Here is a 20,059-nt window from a genome sequence, read left to right as displayed (position 1 = left end):
AGAAAGTTTGGGAGAAACTGTTTGAATCCATAAATCCAACTCTTCAACCCAGCAAACTGGGTTTTACCTAAAAATTAAGTCATTGTTTTGTACTTCGCTAACATAGTGGTTCTCTTATTAAAAGCAAAATGTGAGAAAAGTGCAATGGAAACATTTCTGTTTAACATCCCAGCAGCATTTCTGGACGTATCTGGAACAACAAGACCATGACGTTCATCACATTTTGACGAATGACGCCCATAAAAATGAGTGCATCGTCAGCATATTGAGAGATAGCTGTGATGCGGTGTTGTCCAAAACATCCAGAGACGGGAAGTGTTGAGGGGGCAACCTTTATTATTTCACCAGAGCCATGTTTAGTCAGAGCTGGCCAACTGTAAAACATTTGCTCTCGATGAATAATGACTCAGATCTGACTTTCTACCTTTGTGCCTAAAAGTTTCTAGATTTGCCATCGTCCAAACCCCTGCCATGTTTTGAACATTTGTCCAAAAGCTTTTAGCTTTCCCACAGTTTAGTCTCACACCACAACAATTTGTTGTTTGTACACAGACCCGTCTGGATCTTATTTTACCACCTGCTTACCAAAGACAGTCACCATGCAACACAAAAAAACAGAGGAAAAGTGATTTATTACAAGAAACTTAGTAGCTTCTGCCAAAAAAAGAGACTTCTATCAACCTAGCAACGTCTGTAGCTCATGGGCTACACTGTAAAACCACACTGGTCTCCCAGGAAAGCGTTAGTATATTTACTTTTCTGCAAACCATGGTAGTTTGTCATATTAGTGCAGTAAATATGTCTGACATTTTGACATTTTGGTGTTTAATTTGTTTCATCAGCATAGCTAGTGGCAGTTTTGAGAGAGAAAAGGGACAAGCCAGTGTTTGCAAGTAACTAAAGTCAAGAAATCCAAAGTTTGCCGTTCACAATGGGATTGGTTTTTACGATATTGTCAAGCAAAGTTGACCTGGTCCATTGTTTTTCTCGTGTTCCTCCCCTTGGCGGCCTTATTGTCTGTGAGAGGATGTTTCAAGCTTGTTCTTGGTACAGGGGGCACTCTCAACTCCGTCAACAGGGACTATATTCTCGGCGCAAAAAGGGTGGATTGCCTAATCTGGGCCAGGAAAGTTGAAGTGTCGAGTGAGGGAGCGATGGAACGGGAGATCGACAGGCAGATCTGGGCAAGTGGTCTGTTGTCTTGAAGACAACGCTAAGCCGGAAAGGCGAAGCTCTCGATTTACCGGTCAATCTACGTTCCAACCCTAACCTTTGGTCATGAGCTTTGAGCAATGACCGCCAGGACGAGATTACAAATACAGGAGTTTCCTCCGCAGGGTGGTCAGGCTGAGCCCTAGAGTTAGGCTAAAGAGCTAGGACATTCGGGCCTCTGGGGAGCCAGCTGAGCTGGTTGGGGCACCTGGTTAGGATACCTCCTGGACGCCTCCCTGTTTTTGGGCATGTCCTTCCAGACCTCAGGGCCGACCCACGGCACACTGCAGGAGTGATATCTCTTGTCTGGCTTGGGAAAAGTTGCTGGGTAGAGGGCGGTCTGGGCTTCTTTGCTAGAAGATCCGAGACCTGGATAATACAGTCAGATTCAAAACGTTCCCTGAACAGTTTAAACACCTTCATATGAATATGAATATTTAGTCGTCATTTTGGCTCATAAATGGAGTCCGTGTATCTGTGGTTTGCAGAAACATCCCATAGCGACGTACGATCCCGGCGACCGGGTTGGTTACATCTGTACAGCGCAAAAAATAATACACTTTTAAGGCATTTCTTAACAAATATGGACGCTTTTAGTCGTCTTGTTGGGCAAGACTGCAAGAAGAAACTGATTTCTGTGATTAACTTTACTGTCGCCACGTCTGCTCGCTATAATCGACGGAAAATGCGAAAATTACGAAAATCCCGCAAACGGCATTGTAGAACACTATCGTTCAAAGACGTTTCTGAACTGCTGAGTTTCTGCTGAGTCATTGTTGTTACCGTTTTCTTGTACGTGCGAGTTATGGATGTTTTTTTGTTGTTGTTTTTATATTTGTTTTTGTTTTTTTCGAAAAACCTTTGTGTGGCACAGAAATCCTGTCAATGTAATCGATCCCAAAAATGGCCTTGAATCTTTTCACTCCAGTGCATGTGCGACACACGTGTGTGTGTGTATGTCAGGTGTGTGTGAGTGTGTGTGTGTGTGTGCACTGAGGGTCTTTTGATAAGGTGCTTTGTATAAAAGTGACAATAACGTTTATTACAGATGTTGTGTATATCTTTGATATTCTAATGTTTATTCTTATTTTGGCGAAGAACAGAGAACACGTAGGGAACGTGTGTGTGTGTGTGTGTGTCGTTGGTTCTTCACAGGGTCTGATCTTTGCTTTGTAATGTTTATTTTCTCTCCCCTCATGGCTAAAAGTACGTTAGATATTTTCTAGCTTTGTAGAGACTTTGTACGCATATGCTATTCAATTTAAATAAATGGTCAGTTCCAAAATCTGCGCTGTGGTTTTTCTCTTCATTCCTGAACGCACTGTGATGTTTTTATATCGTACTTTACACATTTTATGTTTACTGTGTCCATATTTTATTATATTAATGGTGGTGTGTGGGGAGTATTTTGCAATATCGTTTATTTACTTATGACATTTCTGTTTAAATACATTAAACGTGTCATTTTTATACTTAAAACATTATTATTTAGTATCAGATATTTTAGATTTCTATTTTTACTATAAAATGTATGAATTTATGATACCTTATTTTTGTTTTACGTTTTAAAAAAGATGTTTTTATACCTTACTCTCAGAATTGTTTTTTTCATATGACCCTCATCCTTTTCCGTACTTCTGACCGTTTAAAACGTCCTTTTTCTCTAATTGAACACCTTTTTACGTGAAATAATTTTAAAATAATTTAATGTGAAATAAAAACGGTTGAATTCGAGACGAGAGCTCATTTCCGGTGCGATTTGAAACAGCTGGGGGGAGGCGGGGCTAACTCGGCGGTCGGTTCCGGTCCGTTTCCTCTTGCGTACTTCTGACCGTTTTAAACGTCCTTTTCCTCTAATTTAACACGTTTTTACGCAATGTACCTTTAAATACATGTAGCGTTGTGAATATTTAATGTGTACGACTTAAAAATTCTAAATAAAAACGGTTGAATTCGAGACGAGAGCTCATTTCCGGTGAGATTTGAAACAGGTGGGGGGAGGCGGGGCTTAGTCGGCGGTCGTTTCCGGTCCGTTTCCGTAGCAACGAGGTCAGCGGCTCCAAACAGAGCACGTCGAGGAACGAACGAAGAAATGGAGTCAGAGTAAGAAACTGCCTAAAACTTACTTACGTTTATTTTAAGACTTACATACGTACGTCGTGTCGTGACGTCAGTGCAGCTCGTGCACATATATGATGATGATGATGATGATTGTGTGTGGTCACAGAGGTTGCTACTGACAGGAGTTTTTTGTTTCCATTTCCACCAGAAAATCCACAGAAATCACGAGTCATGATCATCAAGCAACTAAACCTGGTAAGAAAATACTAAACTAAACAATAACTGTTTATTGTAAATGATAAACTTTTACTTTGTTTTCCCCTTAAAACCTTTACACACAAATAAACACCAGTAAACTGTAAAATAGAGACTATAAAATATTACAAGTGCAAAATATGGATAATATACACACAAAACAACACATAGAAATTGCTTCATAATTAAAGTATAATCATATCAATGTAAATTAAAAAATTGGACAATATATAAAGTGTGCAAGAACATCAAATAAATGCAAAACAGGTCTCATGTTTAACATAAATGTGCAACATATGGACAATACAAAATAAAGAATATGAGTAAATACAATAAAATATGAACAATATACACAGAAATGTGCTTAATAATAAAGTAAATGCAAAAAAAAAGATGAAAAACTTGGATTACGTGCAAAGTTTGCACACAAATATTAAATTAATACAAAACAGGGATAATATAAACATATATTCTACTCTTCCAGCTGCCGTGGGCGCTCACATCTCTCAGATCCCTGGACTGTCCTCGTCCATCACGGCTGACGACCACGAGGAGAAGACCAGAGGACGCAGAGTCCGAGTCCTGGACACGGACTCGGAATACGTCAAACTGGCCAAACAAGGAGGACACAAAGGTGAAGAGTGTCTTCAGTGTCTTCATCGATGAAGACGTGATGTTTGACCTTCACTCGTGTCCATTATCTCTGTGTAAATACAGGACTGTTGTGTCACGACGAGACAAGTCCGTCTTCAACCGACGATTACAAACGTCCAGACTGGCTCACGACTTCACCAGAGGACGACGGCAAGACAATAAGGTACTCTAACCAACTACTACCACCTAATACTACTAATACTAGTAGTACTACTACTACTTGCTGCTGCATTCTGTACTTCTTCTCCTCCTACTACTACTACTTCTTCTGCTACTTCTATTTCTTAGTCAACTATCTTGTACAACTACTTCTACTAAATCTTATTACTTCTGAAATGAGGACAGGTGAATGATGGTACTTGGCTAAAGCTAGTTTACACTTGACTTGGACTAGTTTAGACGAGTTTAGGCTTGACCTTGACTTGTTTACACTTGACTTGGACTAGTTTAGACAAGGTTAGGCTTGACCTGGACTAGTTTACACTTGACTTGGACTTGTTTAGACCGGTTTAGGCTTGACCTGGACTAGTTTACACTTCACTTGGACTAGTTTAGATGAGTTTAGATTTGACTTGGACTAGTTTACACTTGCATTGGACTAGTTTACACTTGACTTAGACTATTTTAGAAGAGTTTAGACTTGACCTGGACTAGTTTACAAAAGTTTAGACTTGGTCTGGACTAGTTTAAACTTGACTTGGACTAGTTTACATGAGTTTAGACTTGTTCTGGACTAGTTTACACTTGACTTGGACTAGCTTACATGAGTTTAGACTTGACCTAGTTTACATGAGTTTAGACTTGGCTTGGACTAGTTTACACTTGACTTGGACTAGTTTACACTTGACTTGGACTAGTTTAGACTTTACCTGGTCTAGTTTACACTTGACTTGGTCTAGTTTACATGAGTTTAGACTTTACCTGGACTAGTTTACACTTGACTTGGACTAGCTTACATGAGTTTAGACTTGACCTAGTTTACATGAGTTTAGACTTGGCTTGGACTAGTTTACACTTGACTTGGACTAGTTTAGACGAGTTTACACTTGACTTGGACTAGTTATGACGAGTTTACACTTGACTTGGACTAGTTTACATGAGTTTAGACTTTACCTGGTCTAGTTTACACTTGACTTGGTCTAGTTTACATGAGTTTAGACTTGTTTAGATTTGACTTGGACTAGTGTAGACGTCAGTACAGCAATCGTGTGACACAGAGGACATCAAGGACGTCGGTCTCCTGTGATCATGTTACTTTTTATACTGAACATGATTAAGTGATGGACACCGTTTTGGTGTCTGTTTTGTCTCCAACAGTGAAAAGAAGAAAAGCCCTGGAGCATTCCAACAACTGGAGCCTCCCTTTGGGACGGACAAGATGTCCGCCTGGGAGCGTGAGGACGACGACAACGGCAGCACTGAGAAGGTAAACAGAGGGGAAGGCTGTTCATGTGTTCATGTCATGTCTCCTCACACAAAATTAGACAAGTCACACAGTTCAATAACTCATGACTCAGCTTTATTTATGCTAATGCTCGTGTTGTGTATTTGTCTTCTACTGCTACTTCTACTTCTACTACAACTGCTGCTGCCACAACTTCTCCTGCTACTAATTCTACAGTACTTACTTCTTCTTCTACTATAACTAATACCACTACCACTACGTTACTACTTCTACTTCTTGGACCATTGCTGAAAATTCTACTTGTACTTGTACTTCATACACCACTACTACTACTTGTCTTACTTCTACAACTACAATTGATACTCCCACCACTACTACTACTGCGATTACTACTACTTGTACAAGACTACTTCTTAGTCTACCAATATTACTACTACTTCCACCTCTTCTTCTACAGTACTTGCACTTCTTCCTCTCCTACTAATCAAACTACCACCACTACTACTACCACTGCCGAGACTACTACTTCTACTACATTTTTTACTTCTACTACTCCTACTGGTAATTGCACTAGACTACTTATACTACTAATGATACTACTACCAGTTTTTCAATACTACTTCCACAACTTCTTCCACAGTATTTCTTCCTCTACTACTACTGCAACTAATACAACCACCACTACTACTACGATTACTAGTGTACTTGTACAAGACTGCTTCTAAGTCTACCACCATTACTATTACTTCTACCTCTTCTACAGTGCTTGTACTTCTTCCTCTACTACTACTACTAACACTACCACCACTACTACTACTACTGCCAAGACTACTTCTTCTACTACTCATACTGCTACTAGTACTTGTACTAGACTACTTATACTACTAATGCTACTACTACCGGTTTTTAATACTACTTCCACTACTTCTTCCACAGCACTTGCACTTCTTCCTTCTTTCTACTACTACTACAACTAATACTACCACCACTACTACTACTACTACCAAGACTACTTATTCTACTACTCCTACTAGTACATGTACTAGACTACTTATACTACTAATGCTACTACTTCAATACTACTTCCACTACTTTTACTTCTTCCTTCTTTCTACTACCACTACCACTAATACTACTACGATTACTACTGCTTGTACAAGACTACTTCTAAGTCTACCATTATTACTACTACTTCCACCGCTTCTTCTACAGTACTTGTACTTCTTCCTCTACTAATACTACTAAACCTACCACCACTACTACTACTACTACTACTACTGCCAAGACTACTTCTTCTACTACTCCTACTACTACTAATACTTGTACTAGACTACTTATACTACTAATGCTACTACTACTGCCAGTTTTTCTACAGCACATGAACTTCTTCCTTTACTACTATAACTAACACCAATACTACTATTACTACTGCCACGATTACTATTTCTTCTGCTGCTTTTACTACTTCGACTACTTCTGCCACTCCTACTACTAGGTATTCTACTAGTACTACTGCCACCATTACTGTACTGATACTGTTTCGTGTTCTGCAGAACAACAACAACAACAACCTTCACCACAGTCCGACACAGAAACCACCGTCACTCAGCAAACACCAACATGCGACCGGCAAATTTAGGAGGATGTAAGTTCATGTGTGCACAAGAGGGCGCTGTTGGTCTGTAGTTACTTTATGGTTGAATTCATGTGTAATAAAAAACACAATCATTGTCGGCCACATTTTCTGTTTATATATATATATATATTATTTATTCATTTATTTTATTGAATTTTCATACACAATTCTGTTTTATTGTTATGTTTTCGTTCTTTTATTATCTTGTGTTTTTCTATTTATGTTTTTTTTCACCTGCGAAAGCACTTTGAGTGTCATTTGATTAAAATTTGTGTTTCAATCAGAGTGTTTGATAAGAAACCAGCTCCGGTGGACATGTCCAAGCTGCTGAGGTTTGGTTACGCCGACGACGACAAACCGACAGCCGACAATGATGCATCAGGTATGTGGCATTTAAGCAAATGATGAAATTTCACGTCAAAACTTTGGCAAATTGTCTCTTAAAAACCAAATGTGTGTCACTTTGTAAAGCGCTCTCTTTCCCACACCAAACTCCATAGAGAAAACCAGCGATTTTACATCACAGCACACAGGGAGTTATTGATCCACCGCTGCCGCCATTAATATGTTCAAATTATTATTTCATGACTTCGGTGTTTGAAATCCTGCATTCGGCTTAACCCAAGTGACTTAAACCTGCCAAACCAAGAAACAATCGACCAGCAGCTCCTTTGTCTCTATGAGCTTAAAACAATGATTTTCTCTATGGAGTTAAGTGCAGGAAAGTTAGCCTGTAACAAACTTTCTTTTTCTGTCAGAAAAGGACGTCAAAGCAGCAAAAAAAAGTGGAAAACACACCTTTAAACAATTGTAGTCTTAAATTGGCATAGATTTTGTCAGCTGAACTTTTTATTAAGTGGCTGAAATGTATTATTTTTCTTTCTTTTAGAGAGAACTAGCATGCTTGTTTTATGCTAGTATTTAGCTCAGAGGGACAGTGTCTGGCAAAGTGTCAGTACTTGATTTAAAACCACATTTAACATTTAAACCTGAACCTATAATTATGATTTCTGTGACTGAGTTATGATTAATGCATGTATGTATTTCCATGTCAACAGATTAGACGACTGTCAGTAGGCTACATGGAAAAAAACAAAGGCAGTGGGATTATTTGCCATCGTCTCCTCTGAAAACGGTTCATTTGCTCTTTTTATGCCACTTCACATACTTTACTTGGTTTTAATTTAATTTATTTAATAAATCAGGTCTTATATCTCAAGTGGGAAAGTGCATCACAGAAACAAAACTAGGACTTTTTTAAAATAAAAAAACAGTAGTTGTGGCTGTTAGCCGTGCCTTGTTAATTTCTCCTGAAATTTCCTGTTGTTGTTTGGTTTTTGTTTGCTGTGTAATTGATGTGGTACAAAAAATATATAATTCTTTGTATCATTTAAAAAAAAAAAAAAAAACGAACATAATTTTCTGTGACAAATATCTGTCAACACAAATGTTTGATTTCAGCACGTATTTTTATCTGTTCAGCAAAGTTTTCTTCTCTGTGTGATTTAAGGGCAACAATATTTTAGACTTTGCTGTGGAAGTGCACTTTTATTAGACTCCAAACCAGTGAGAACACAATGTAGATACAAGCTCATCTAATAAAATATGTGTCATGTGAAGACAATGATATTATTGAAATATGCTGACATGGATGAATGAATAGTTTATGTTGACATCGATGGATGAATGGATGAAATATGCTTAAATGGATGAAATATGTTGACGTGGATGGATGGATGGATGAATAGTTAATGTTGACATAATAATGGATGGATGAATGGATGAAATATGTTGACATGGATGGATGAATACTTTATGTTGACATGGATGGATGAATGGATGAAATATGTTGACATGGATGGATGGATATTTATGTTGGCATGGATGGATGATTTATGCTGGCATGGATGGACGAATGGATGAAATGTTGACATTGATTAATGGATGAAATATGTTGACATGGATGAATGGATGGATGAATGAAATGTATTACATGGATGGATGGATGATATATGTTGACATGGATGGATGATTTATGTTGACGTGATAGGATGATTTATGTTGACATGAATGAATGATGTATGTTGGCATGAATGGATGATTTGTTGACATGAATGAATGATAAATGTTGACATGAATGGATGAGTTATGTTGACATGAATGGATGATTTGTTGACATGAATGAATGATATATGTTGACATGAATGGATGATTTATGTTGACATGAATGGATGATTTATGTTGACATGAATGGATGATTTATGTTGACATGAATGGATGATATATGTTGACATGAATGAATGATATATGTTGACATGAGTGGATGATTTATGTTGACATGAATGGATGATATTTGTTGAGATGGATGGATGATATATGTTGACATGAATGGATGATTTATGTTGACATGAATGGATGATATATGTTGACATGGATGGATGATTTTTGTTGACATGACTGGATGATTTGTTGACATGAATGAATGATATATGTTGACATGAATGGATGATATATGTTGACATGAATGGATGATATATGTTGACATGAATGGATGATTTATGTTGACATGAATGGATGATTTATGTTGACATGAATGGATGATTTATGTTGACATGAATGAATGATATATGTTGACATGAGTGGATGATTTATGTTGACATGAATGGATGATATTTGTTGAGATGGATGGATGATATATGTTGACATGAATGGATGATTTATGTTGACATGAATGGATGATATATGTTGACATGGATGGATGATTTTTGTTGACATGAATGGATGATTTATGTTGACATGAATGGATGATTTTTGTTGACATGAATGGATGATTTATGTTGACATGAATGGATGATTTTTGTTGACATGAATGGATGATTTATGTTGACATGAATGGATGATTTATGTTGACATGAATGGATGATTTATGTTGACATGAATGAATGATATATGTTGACATGAATAAATGATATATGTTGACATTGATTAATGGATGAAATATGTTGACATGGATGAATGGATGGATGAATGAAATGTATTACATGGATGGATGGATGATATATGTTGACATGAGTGGATGATTTATGTTGACATGAATGGATGATATTTGTTGAGATGGATGGATGATATATGTTGACATGGATGGATGATTTATGTTGACGTGAAAGGATGATTTATGTTGACATGAATGAATGATGTATGTTGGCATGAATGGATGATTTGTTGACATGAATGAATGATATATGTTGACATGAATGGATGATTTATGTTGACATGAATGGATGATTTATGTTGACATGAATGGATGATTTATGTTGACATGAATGGATGATATATGTTGACATGAATGAATGATATATGTTGACATGAGTGGATGATTTATGTTGACATGAATGGATGATATTTGTTGAGATGGATGGATGATATATGTTGACATGGATGATTTATGTTGACATGAATGGATGATATATGTTGACATGGATGGATGATTTTTGTTGACATGAATGGATGATTTGTTGACATGAATGAATGATATATGTTGACCTGAATGGATGATATATGTTGACATGAATGGATGATATTTGTTGACATGAATGGATGATTTATGTTGACATGAATGGATGATTTATGTTGACATGAATGGATGATATATGTTGACATGAGTGGATGATTTATGTTGACATGAATGGATGATATTTGTTGAGATTGATGGATGATATATGTTGACATGAATGGATGATTTATGTTGACATGAATGGATTATATATGTTGACATGGATGGATGATTTTTGTTGACATGAATGGATGATTTATGTTGACATGAATGGATGATTTTTGTTGACATGAATGGATGATTTATGTTGACATGAATGGATGATTTTTGTTGACATGAATGGATGATTTATGTTGACATGAATGGATGATTTATGTTGACATGAATGGATGATTTATGTTGACATGAATGAATGATATATGTTGACATGAATAAATGATATATGTTGACATTGATTAATGGATGAAATATGTTGACATGGATGAATGGATGGATGAATGAAATGTATTACATGGATGGATGGATGATATATGTTGACATGGATGGATGATTTATGTTGACGTGAAAGGATGATTTATGTTGACATGAATGAATGATGTATGTTGGCATGAATGGATGATTTGTTGACATGAATGAATGATATATGTTGACATGAATGGATGATTTATGTTGACATGAATGGATGATTTATGTTGACATGGATGGATGATTTTTGTTGACATGAATGGATGATTTATGTTGACATGAATGGATGATTTATGTTGACATGAATGGATGATTTATGTTGACATGAATGGATGATTTTTGTTGACATGAATGGATGATTTATGTTGACATGAATGGATGATTTATGTTGACATGAATGAATGATATATGTTGACATGAATGGATGATATTTGTTGAGATGGATGGATGATATATGTTGACATGAATGGATGATTTATGTTGACATGAATGGATGATATATGTTGACATGGATGGATGATTTATGTTGACATGAATGGATGATTTATGTTGACATGAATGGATGATATTTGTTGACATGAATGGATGATTTATGTTGACATGAATGGATGATATTTGTTGAGATGGATGGATGATATATGTTGACATGAATGGATGATTTATGGTGACATGAATGGATGATATATGTTGACATGGATGGATGATTTATGTTGACATGGATGGATGATTTATGTTGATATGGATGGATGATTTATGTTGACATGAATGGATGATTTATGTTGACATGGACGGATGACAAAGAGCCATTGATGGATGGTGTTTAAACAAACTTGGATGGATGACTTCTATATGTTGACATGGATGGAGGATGACCGGATGATGTTTCCAGCAGAACTGTATATAAGTCACAGACCACAACAACAGTCTCTGTGGATTCTGTTTTTTCTCTTTGTTTCTTTTGTACGTGATTAGTTTCACTTTACTATAAAAGCAGCAGCTTCAGTGTGATCTCCTCCTCCTCCTCCTCCTCCTTCTCCTCTTCCGAGTTTCCAAATAAAACAGGTTCCAGCTGTGAGCGGCTGTAGTGCACGCGCCCTCGGTGCGTCACCGCTCTGCTCCACACACACACACACACACACACACACACACACACACACACACACACACACACATAGACAGACAGAGGGAGTAGGGAGTGAGTGAGTGAGGAGGACGCAGAGGAGAAGGAAAGATGCCCGGCCTCACGCTGCTGTTGTCCGCCTCTGTGACTCTGTGTCTGCTGTTGAGCGGCGGCCGCGCGGCGCTGCTGCTGCGGGACGCGCTGGAGCGAGGCCCGGTCAGTCTGACCGACATGTTCCGGGAGGTGGAGGAGCTGATGGAGGACACTCAGCACATCCTGGAGGAGGCGGTGGACCAGGTCTGCGTCACATTTTTTTTTAATTTCCCCTCTCTAACTTTGTCTTCTTCACTTTTCACAACACCAACACAACTAAAACCATCAACAAACAACGACAATAAGTGACTTTGTTTGGTTTGAAAACATGACACGCACTTTCCATGTCTCTTCATAAATATAGTTTGTCTCATAAATAAACTAAAAGTAATATTTATGCTCATAAACTTGAACTTTCTGACGTTTTTTAAACCTGCTCTCTCTCCCTCACACCAAACTCCATAGAGAAAATCATCGTTTTAATCTCACAGGGACACAGGAGCTGCTGGTCCTCTGCTGCCCCGTGTAGTCACTTTGTGTCACTGAGGTAAACCCGAACAAAGGATTTCAAACACTGATATCACATAATGTCACGTTTGAACTTAGTGATGGAGGCAGCAGTGGATCAACAATTACTGTGTGCTGTGATGTAAAATCAATGATTTCCTCTATGGAGTTTGGTGTGGGCGTGAAGTGAGTGTTTTGTATAGAGACAAAAACTTAATGTTTAAGTTGTAAAAGTCTGTATATGTGAGGCCAACATGGAAAGTCCTGGAACGTCTGTTTGTTTTACCTAGAATTTGACTTTTAACAGATCTAATGATCCCGATCCCGAGTGTCTGGTTTAAACCATCTGCGAACTCTGGGCAACTTTTCCCTTTATGTCGTCCAAGAAATGAACGGCATGTTCCATTTACATCGGAAGTCGAATGTTTCAATTGAGAAGAAGAGCAACAAAAAACCGAATGTTTCCTCACGTTCAACCCTACAGATAAATACAGAGAGCGCTAAGTCGTCTCTGACGTCACCTGACCTGCGTCCCAGATTCAGCAACGGAACTACAGCGGTTGTCAAGAATAACGGACACAGACCTAACCAGGTCCTGAACAGGACAAACGAGGTGAGGATCCACTTTGTACTCTTAATTTAAAGGTCATGTATGTAAGAAATTAAGACATAAAACCACCAAGAAAGTGTCACCAGACGTTGAAGAAATGTGCTAAATTTGAAAATACCAACAAAATGTAAATTTTCCGCACCACAAACCGTTTTTTTTGTTTTTGTTTTGGTTTGTTGCTCCACCCACCGTCAACCACCCAATCACGAAGCTCACATGCGTCTGTGTAGATTCTCATTCTTTCAGTAAACGTGGCAAAGGAATAAAGAGGGAAATGTGTAGTCAGGAGATGTGGGCGTCCTCTGTTTATTAAATATGGCGTCCCTCAAGGCTCCATGCTTGGCCCACTGTCATTGTCAACAAAACACTTAATTAAGTCATTTACAATGTCAGCAATAACTGTTCAGTGACAGCAACAGGTTTAAGTGCCTTTATTTAGTCTCCAAAGTCATTTTTCCCCCTTAAATCACAATTAATTTATGCATAATACCACAAAATAATCGTCACTTAACCCTGGTAAGAATTACTTAAGTGGACACTGCAAAAAGGCACAAGAAGGGTCATTAATAAAGGGTTATATTGGGAAATAAATGCTTCATTCAATGTTTATTCTGTACTCTCTACTATGGTGTCCCTCAAGGATCCATGCTTGGCCCACTGTCATTGTCAACAAAACAGTTAATGAAGTTATTTACAATGTCGGCAATAACTGTTCAGTGACAGCAAAAGGTTTAAGTGCCTTTATTTATTCTCTAAATCTATATTAATTTATGTATAATAGCATGAAATAATCGTCACTTAACCCTTGTAAGAATTACTTAAGCGTACACTCTAAAAAGGCACAATGAGGGTCATTAATAAAGCTCAAACTAACAAAAAACAATAAATCATGTTTTATTTTTTTAACCATTTCACAGGAAACAGATAACACAACTGGAGACACTCGTCTGTCACATGTCCACGTAGAGGTTTCTGGTCCATGGAACAGTGTGGATCATGTGAGTCCTTCACCGTCTCTTACTCTCTCTCCATCTGGTCTGAGGTCAGTGACTCATTGTGAATGTGTAATGACTCATGACTCAGCAGAAACCTGATTTTTTTGTTTGAATTTAAAAAGGATATTTAAGGATTTTATGCTGCTCTGCACCAAATCCCACAGAGAAAATCATCATTTTAGGCTTGCAGACACACTTGTTTTCTTTATCAGAACACAGTTAAAGTTCATATGTGTGATTTTGTTGACTTGACTGTGTGTGAAGTACTTTGTTCCGAATTACAGCAGTGACACAAACTGACCACACGAGGCAGCAGTGGACCAGCTGTTTGGTGCCGGGAGAGTGAGCAGTTTCGAATAATACGCTGTAAAATGGTCAAATAAAAGCAGGGAATGTGTTTTCTGAGATGTCGTCGGCTGATTCAGCTTCGTCAGCCATGATTGAAGTTCGTCACAAAGCAAAACTCGTTAAGTCCGACTGCTTCGGTTTTCACTGTGTTTATCTTTCACTGGATTCTGGAAAAACAAACAAATGCCTGGAGTCCTCGGCTCATTACATTCCACTGAGAATCAGTCATGAAGGAATTTTATTTGGAGGAAGGACAAAAAAAGCAAAGCTCTTAATCAAGAGTTTGAAGAGGCAGCGAGGTCTGAACAGGATCACGATCGGTCACACGCAGACCCACCGTGTACTTATCATACTTCTGTCCGACGGGATGCCAGTTTGGATTGAGGTCGTTATTTCTGCCTGCTTCACTGTTTTTCTTTCACAGCGGTCGCTCTGATCTTTTTTTTCCACTTTTCCTGGCAGCAGCAGCTGCCGCACAGAAAGTGGTCACGTTAATGCTGCAGCTTCCTGCTTGGAAAATAAAAAATCCAGGAGAGCGAGCGAGTGTAAGAGTAGCCTGTAAAAAACCAGACAGGACGATGCCTGCTCCTCTCACATGACTAACAATGGAGACATTCAGCTCCCACAGTGGAATTATACTCAGTCAAAGATGAGTCACGCAATAATAAACTACACTTATTCATGTTGTCCAAGTTAATGAAGTTATTTATAGTCTGCTGTTAATGTCAGCAATTACTGTGCAGAGACAGTGAAAGGTTTAATTGCATTTATTTAGCCCAATTACAATTCAAAGAGGGAAGAGTGTGGTGGAGATGTGGGCGTCCGCTGTTTATTAAATATGGCGTCCCTCAAGGCTCCATTCTTGGCCCACTGTCATTGTCAACAAAACACTCAATTAAGTTATTTACAATGTCAGCAATAATTGTTCAGTGACAGTTAAAGGTTTAAGTGCCTTTATTTAGTCTGTAAAGTCACTTTTTCCCCCTCATTGATGTATAATAGCACGTAATTATCGTCACTTAACCTTGGTAAGAATTTCTTAAACATACACTGTAAAAAGGCACAATAAGGGTCATTAATAAAGGGTAATATTGGGAAATAAATGCTACATTTATTGTTTATTCTATTGCGTCCCTCAAGGCTCCATTCTTGGCCCACTGTCATTGTCAACAAAACACGTTTCCCTCTGATCCAGAATATGCAGAACCACCCGCATTGCATTTAAATTGATTTGTTTTGCCAGTTTCACACATATAATCAATGACCTTTTAGTATCTCCCGCTTCTGATTGGCGGAAAAGACTTCACGGTTGCAGTTATATCGCCACCTGTTGGCTGGGCATGCTTTTGACAGCACTGTGTGTGTTTTCACCTGAAAGATAAAGTATAATGTCGGTAAATGTCCGTCTTCAAACGTAGGACAACTCCACAACAATATCATCAGGAATAACTTCACATGGCTCACTTCATTCATCCTCATCCCAGTGGGTTATCTGGGTTAACTTTCTATCAACCCCCTAAGTAATTTGTGGAAAAATGTCTTCATAGAGAGGCATAATTCACTTGTGGGCTGATGGGATGTAATAATAGCCGTAGTCATCTGGCATTTATTAAGATAATTGCCGGGTTGTGAGCAGTGGTGCTGCCCCTGTTTGTAGTTTCCAGTGTCTCTGTCACCTCAATAATAAATCCACTCAGGACGAGAACACAGTTTAAACTTCAGCCTCCGCTGCACATTTTCCAGGACTCTGTGAAACGGTACTCACCATTAGACAAACCTCTTTGGACTTGTAAACTGCTCACTCTCCTGCACCAAACTCCATTGAGAAAATCAGTGTTTTTAGCTTGCGGTAATACAATGGGCTGCTGGTCTGCTGCTGCCTCTTGTGGTAGGTTTGTGTTACTGAGGTAAGTCTGGACAAAGGATTTCAAACACAGAAGTCATACAATTACACATTTAAACCTAAGTTACTCATTTAATGGAGGCAGCTGTGGGCCGACTCCTTCTGTGTGCCATTAATGTAAAATTACAGATTTTCTCTATGGAATTTGGTGCGAGGAGAGTGAGAATTCCACAAATTCCAGTCAGCAAACATATTTGTAGATTTAAACAAAGACACATTTCATCAGGTGAGCCCTTTATTATCTGTCATGTGTTCATTCTTGTGCCAGGTGTTGACGGTTATTGTCGTCTGTGCTCACAGGAATGCATGGTGGACGAGGACTGTGGCGACCTCGGCTACTGTCTGTACGAGATTCACAGCTCCAAGTGTCTGCCCTGTTTAATCACTGACATGGTGAGGAACGCTATCTATCTATCTATCTATCTATCTATCTATCTATCTATCTATCTATCTATCTATCTATCTATCTATCTATCTATCTATCTATCTATCTATCTATCTATCTATCTATCTATCTATCTATCTATCTATCTATCTATCTATCTATCTATCTATCTATCTATTTGCCAAAGATAGCGCTAACATAGGTAAAAGCTAGCGGAAGGACAACATTTCTAACTATCTATCTATTAGCCAAAGATAGCATAAACATAGCTAAAAGCTAGCTGAAAAACAATTTTATCTATCTATCTTGCCAAGCTAACTATGATATGTGTTAGCATAACATGTGTTTAAGCATCTATCTATGCTACCTAACTAGCATCTACCTAAGCTACCTAACTAGCGCCTATCTCTCTAACCTAAGTGTGCTATGTGTTAGCATAATATGTGTTTGAGCGACAAAAAAGACAAGTGAAAATATCAGCAGAAGTAGCAGAATGTTTTTATTATTGACGCAGGTGGCGGCCATTTTGGAATAGCCATGTTGACATTTGTGAGGTTGTGAGGAACTTTTGAAGGCATTGCAGTTGAAGGAAACTCCAACTTCTGACGACAAAAGGAACGCACAAATAGAGCAGCAGAATAACTACATAATTGTAGACTGATAACTAAAAAAAGCTTCGCGTTTTTGTGTGTTTTTGTGGTGACTCAGCCCTGCAGTAAAGACGAGGAGTGCTGCTTAGATCAGATGTGTGTGTGGGGCCAGTGCACGGTCAATGCCACCGGGGGGACAGAGGGGACGATCTGTCAGGGTCAGGGCGACTGCAGGGACGACCTCTGCTGCGCCTTTCAACGAGGTGAGCTTTAAAGGTGCATTATGTAATAAATCTAAAGCAACTGGCCATAAAATCCTCCTAATATGTCACAGAGACTCAGGAATAATGTTCATATAACAAACTGAACTCTGCAACAACAACAGTAGAGACAAAATATTTGCATTAAAAAAAATATTCTGCAGACTGCAAATCATGTTTATGTTATGAACTCATGTTTTGGCATGTGGCGCCACCTACCGCCGTCTACCAATCATTGCAGTCAGTAGAGTCTCAGCTGCTGAGCAACCACGGGTTGCCAGTTACGTCTGCAGGAAGCTACAGACGGCGGAGAAAACGAAACCTAAAAGACCTCGGTATTTTGAATTTGAGTGTAGTAACCGTTTTTGGCCACATTCTTACATATTGTGCCTTTAACCCTTTAAGGTACTACTCAACCATTTGGTCGATCTACACTTTAAGTCACTATATCTCTTTGAAAAATGCATCAAGCTGAACTCACAACACTAAATTAATGTGACTTGTTCTGACTGTTGTACTTTATGAATTATGCAAACCAGGTTTATTATGAACAGACATCTCAACCGTTTGGTAGAGGCCTGTACCTTAAAGGGTTAACAGGGACGCATCGCTCACACCACGGTCATGAGTCTTAGTCTCTGCATCATCGTCTTCTTCTTCTTCTTCTTCTTCCTCCAGAGCTTTTATTTCCAGTGTGTAACCCCAAACCAGGACGGGGGGAGTCCTGTCTCAACTACCCCAACCTGTTGATGGACATGCTGGCCTGGGACGAGGAGGTGCCACGTGACCACTGCCCCTGTGCCCAACACCTCCAGTGCCAACCTCATGGGTGAGAACGCTAAAAATGCGGTTCTCTGGGTATATTTCTGGCCCGGAGTGCCCTAAAATATGAGGTATTATATTATATTAAAGGTCGAGTTCAGCCAAGGACGCTTGTGCTTACTATAACCAACCAAAGCCAGTCGCATTTAGCTTGGTGATGTAGCATTAACAGACGTTAGCAGTAAAGCAGCTGTGTCCCCATGAGCTAAAAATGCAAATTTTCTGTATGGACTTTGGTGCAGGAGAGTGAACATTTATTTCCAGTCTGTACTATTGGATCATTCTTTTGTTAAAGGTGCATTATGTAATGCATCGAAAGCACGCCTAATATGTCACAGAGACTCAGGAATAATGTTCATATAACAAACTGAACTCACCAACAACAACAGTACAGACAAAATATTTGCATTAAAAAATATATTTTGCAGACTGCAAATCATGTTTATGTATTGAAATCATGTTTTGGCATGTGGCGCCACCTACCGCTGTCTACCAATCATTGCAGTCGGTAGAGTCTCAGCTGCCGAGCAACCACGGGTTGCCAGTTACGTCAGAAAACTTGGTATTTTGAATTTGAATGTAGTAACTGTTTTTGGCCACATTCTTACATATGGCACCTTTAAGAGGTTAAAATCCTTCCTTCAGATTTAACTGCTGTATTTGATGTTTTGTAACATTTATTTTGTTTTATTTGACGTTTTTGAGCCTTTTCTCTCTTTCTCTTTCAGACGCAGATCTATTTGTACGGAGCTGACTGAAGACTGACAATCGTGAGGTGGTTTATTATTTTTTTATGATCATTATTTTATGAATTAAACGTCATATTGTTTGGTCCCATTAAAGTACTGTTATTTATCTGTATGTGTAAATCATGACGGAAATAAAAGACTTTCCGACTTTTTGTCTTTCGTTTTTGAGAAACCAAGAAAAGAAACTGCAGCAATGCACAACAGTGACCACTAGAGGGCAGACGTCTGCTTCTGGTTTCTTTATGGAACATTTAAACGATGGATTTACATGATGTTCTGTCTACATTTTAACTTTGTTAAGAAGAAAATTAATTATTCAATCCTAATTTTTTTTTTTTATTATTTACAATTCACCTTAAAAATGACCTTGGAAATAAGAAACATATTCCTCAACTGCTGCATTATCACCTTAAATTTGATTCATCACCATGTTTGA

The 20,059-nt window shown here is 38.4% G+C and overlaps 1 protein-coding gene across 1 annotated transcript; it reads left to right on the top strand.

Moving 5' to 3' along the window:
* Positions 1-12,446: 12,446 nt before the first annotated feature.
* On the top strand, positions 12,447-19,763 carry dkk3b (dickkopf WNT signaling pathway inhibitor 3b). Its single transcript, XM_083893417.1, has 7 exons — positions 12,447-12,658; positions 13,446-13,574; positions 14,489-14,569; positions 17,118-17,210; positions 17,911-18,055; positions 18,731-18,881; positions 19,603-19,763. The coding sequence occupies exons 1-7, from the start codon at positions 12,473-12,475 to the stop codon at positions 19,637-19,639; spliced, it is 822 nt and encodes a 273-aa protein (XP_083749543.1). The 5' UTR covers positions 12,447-12,472; the 3' UTR covers positions 19,640-19,763.
* Positions 19,764-20,059: the final 296 nt, after the last annotated feature.

Source organism: Microchirus variegatus, assembly GCF_963457635.1.
Source record: "Microchirus variegatus genome assembly, chromosome: 8".
Taxonomy (NCBI): Eukaryota; Metazoa; Chordata; class Actinopteri; order Pleuronectiformes; family Soleidae; genus Microchirus; species Microchirus variegatus.
Note: the sequence above shows the minus strand (reverse complement) of the source record. Positions and strands in the feature narration are given on the sequence as shown.

Excerpts from the sequence above, each read along its gene's own strand:
- dkk3b (XM_083893417.1), top strand. The coding sequence starts at position 12,473 with ATGCCCGGCCTCACGCTGCTGTTGTCCGCCTCTGTGACTCTGTGTCTG. Across the intron at positions 12,659-13,445 it reads TGGAGGAGGCGGTGGACCAG|ATAAATACAGAGAGCGCTAA; the intron begins GTCTGCGTCACA and ends TCAACCCTACAG. Across the intron at positions 14,570-17,117 it reads CATGGAACAGTGTGGATCAT|GAATGCATGGTGGACGAGGA; the intron begins GTGAGTCCTTCA and ends CTGTGCTCACAG.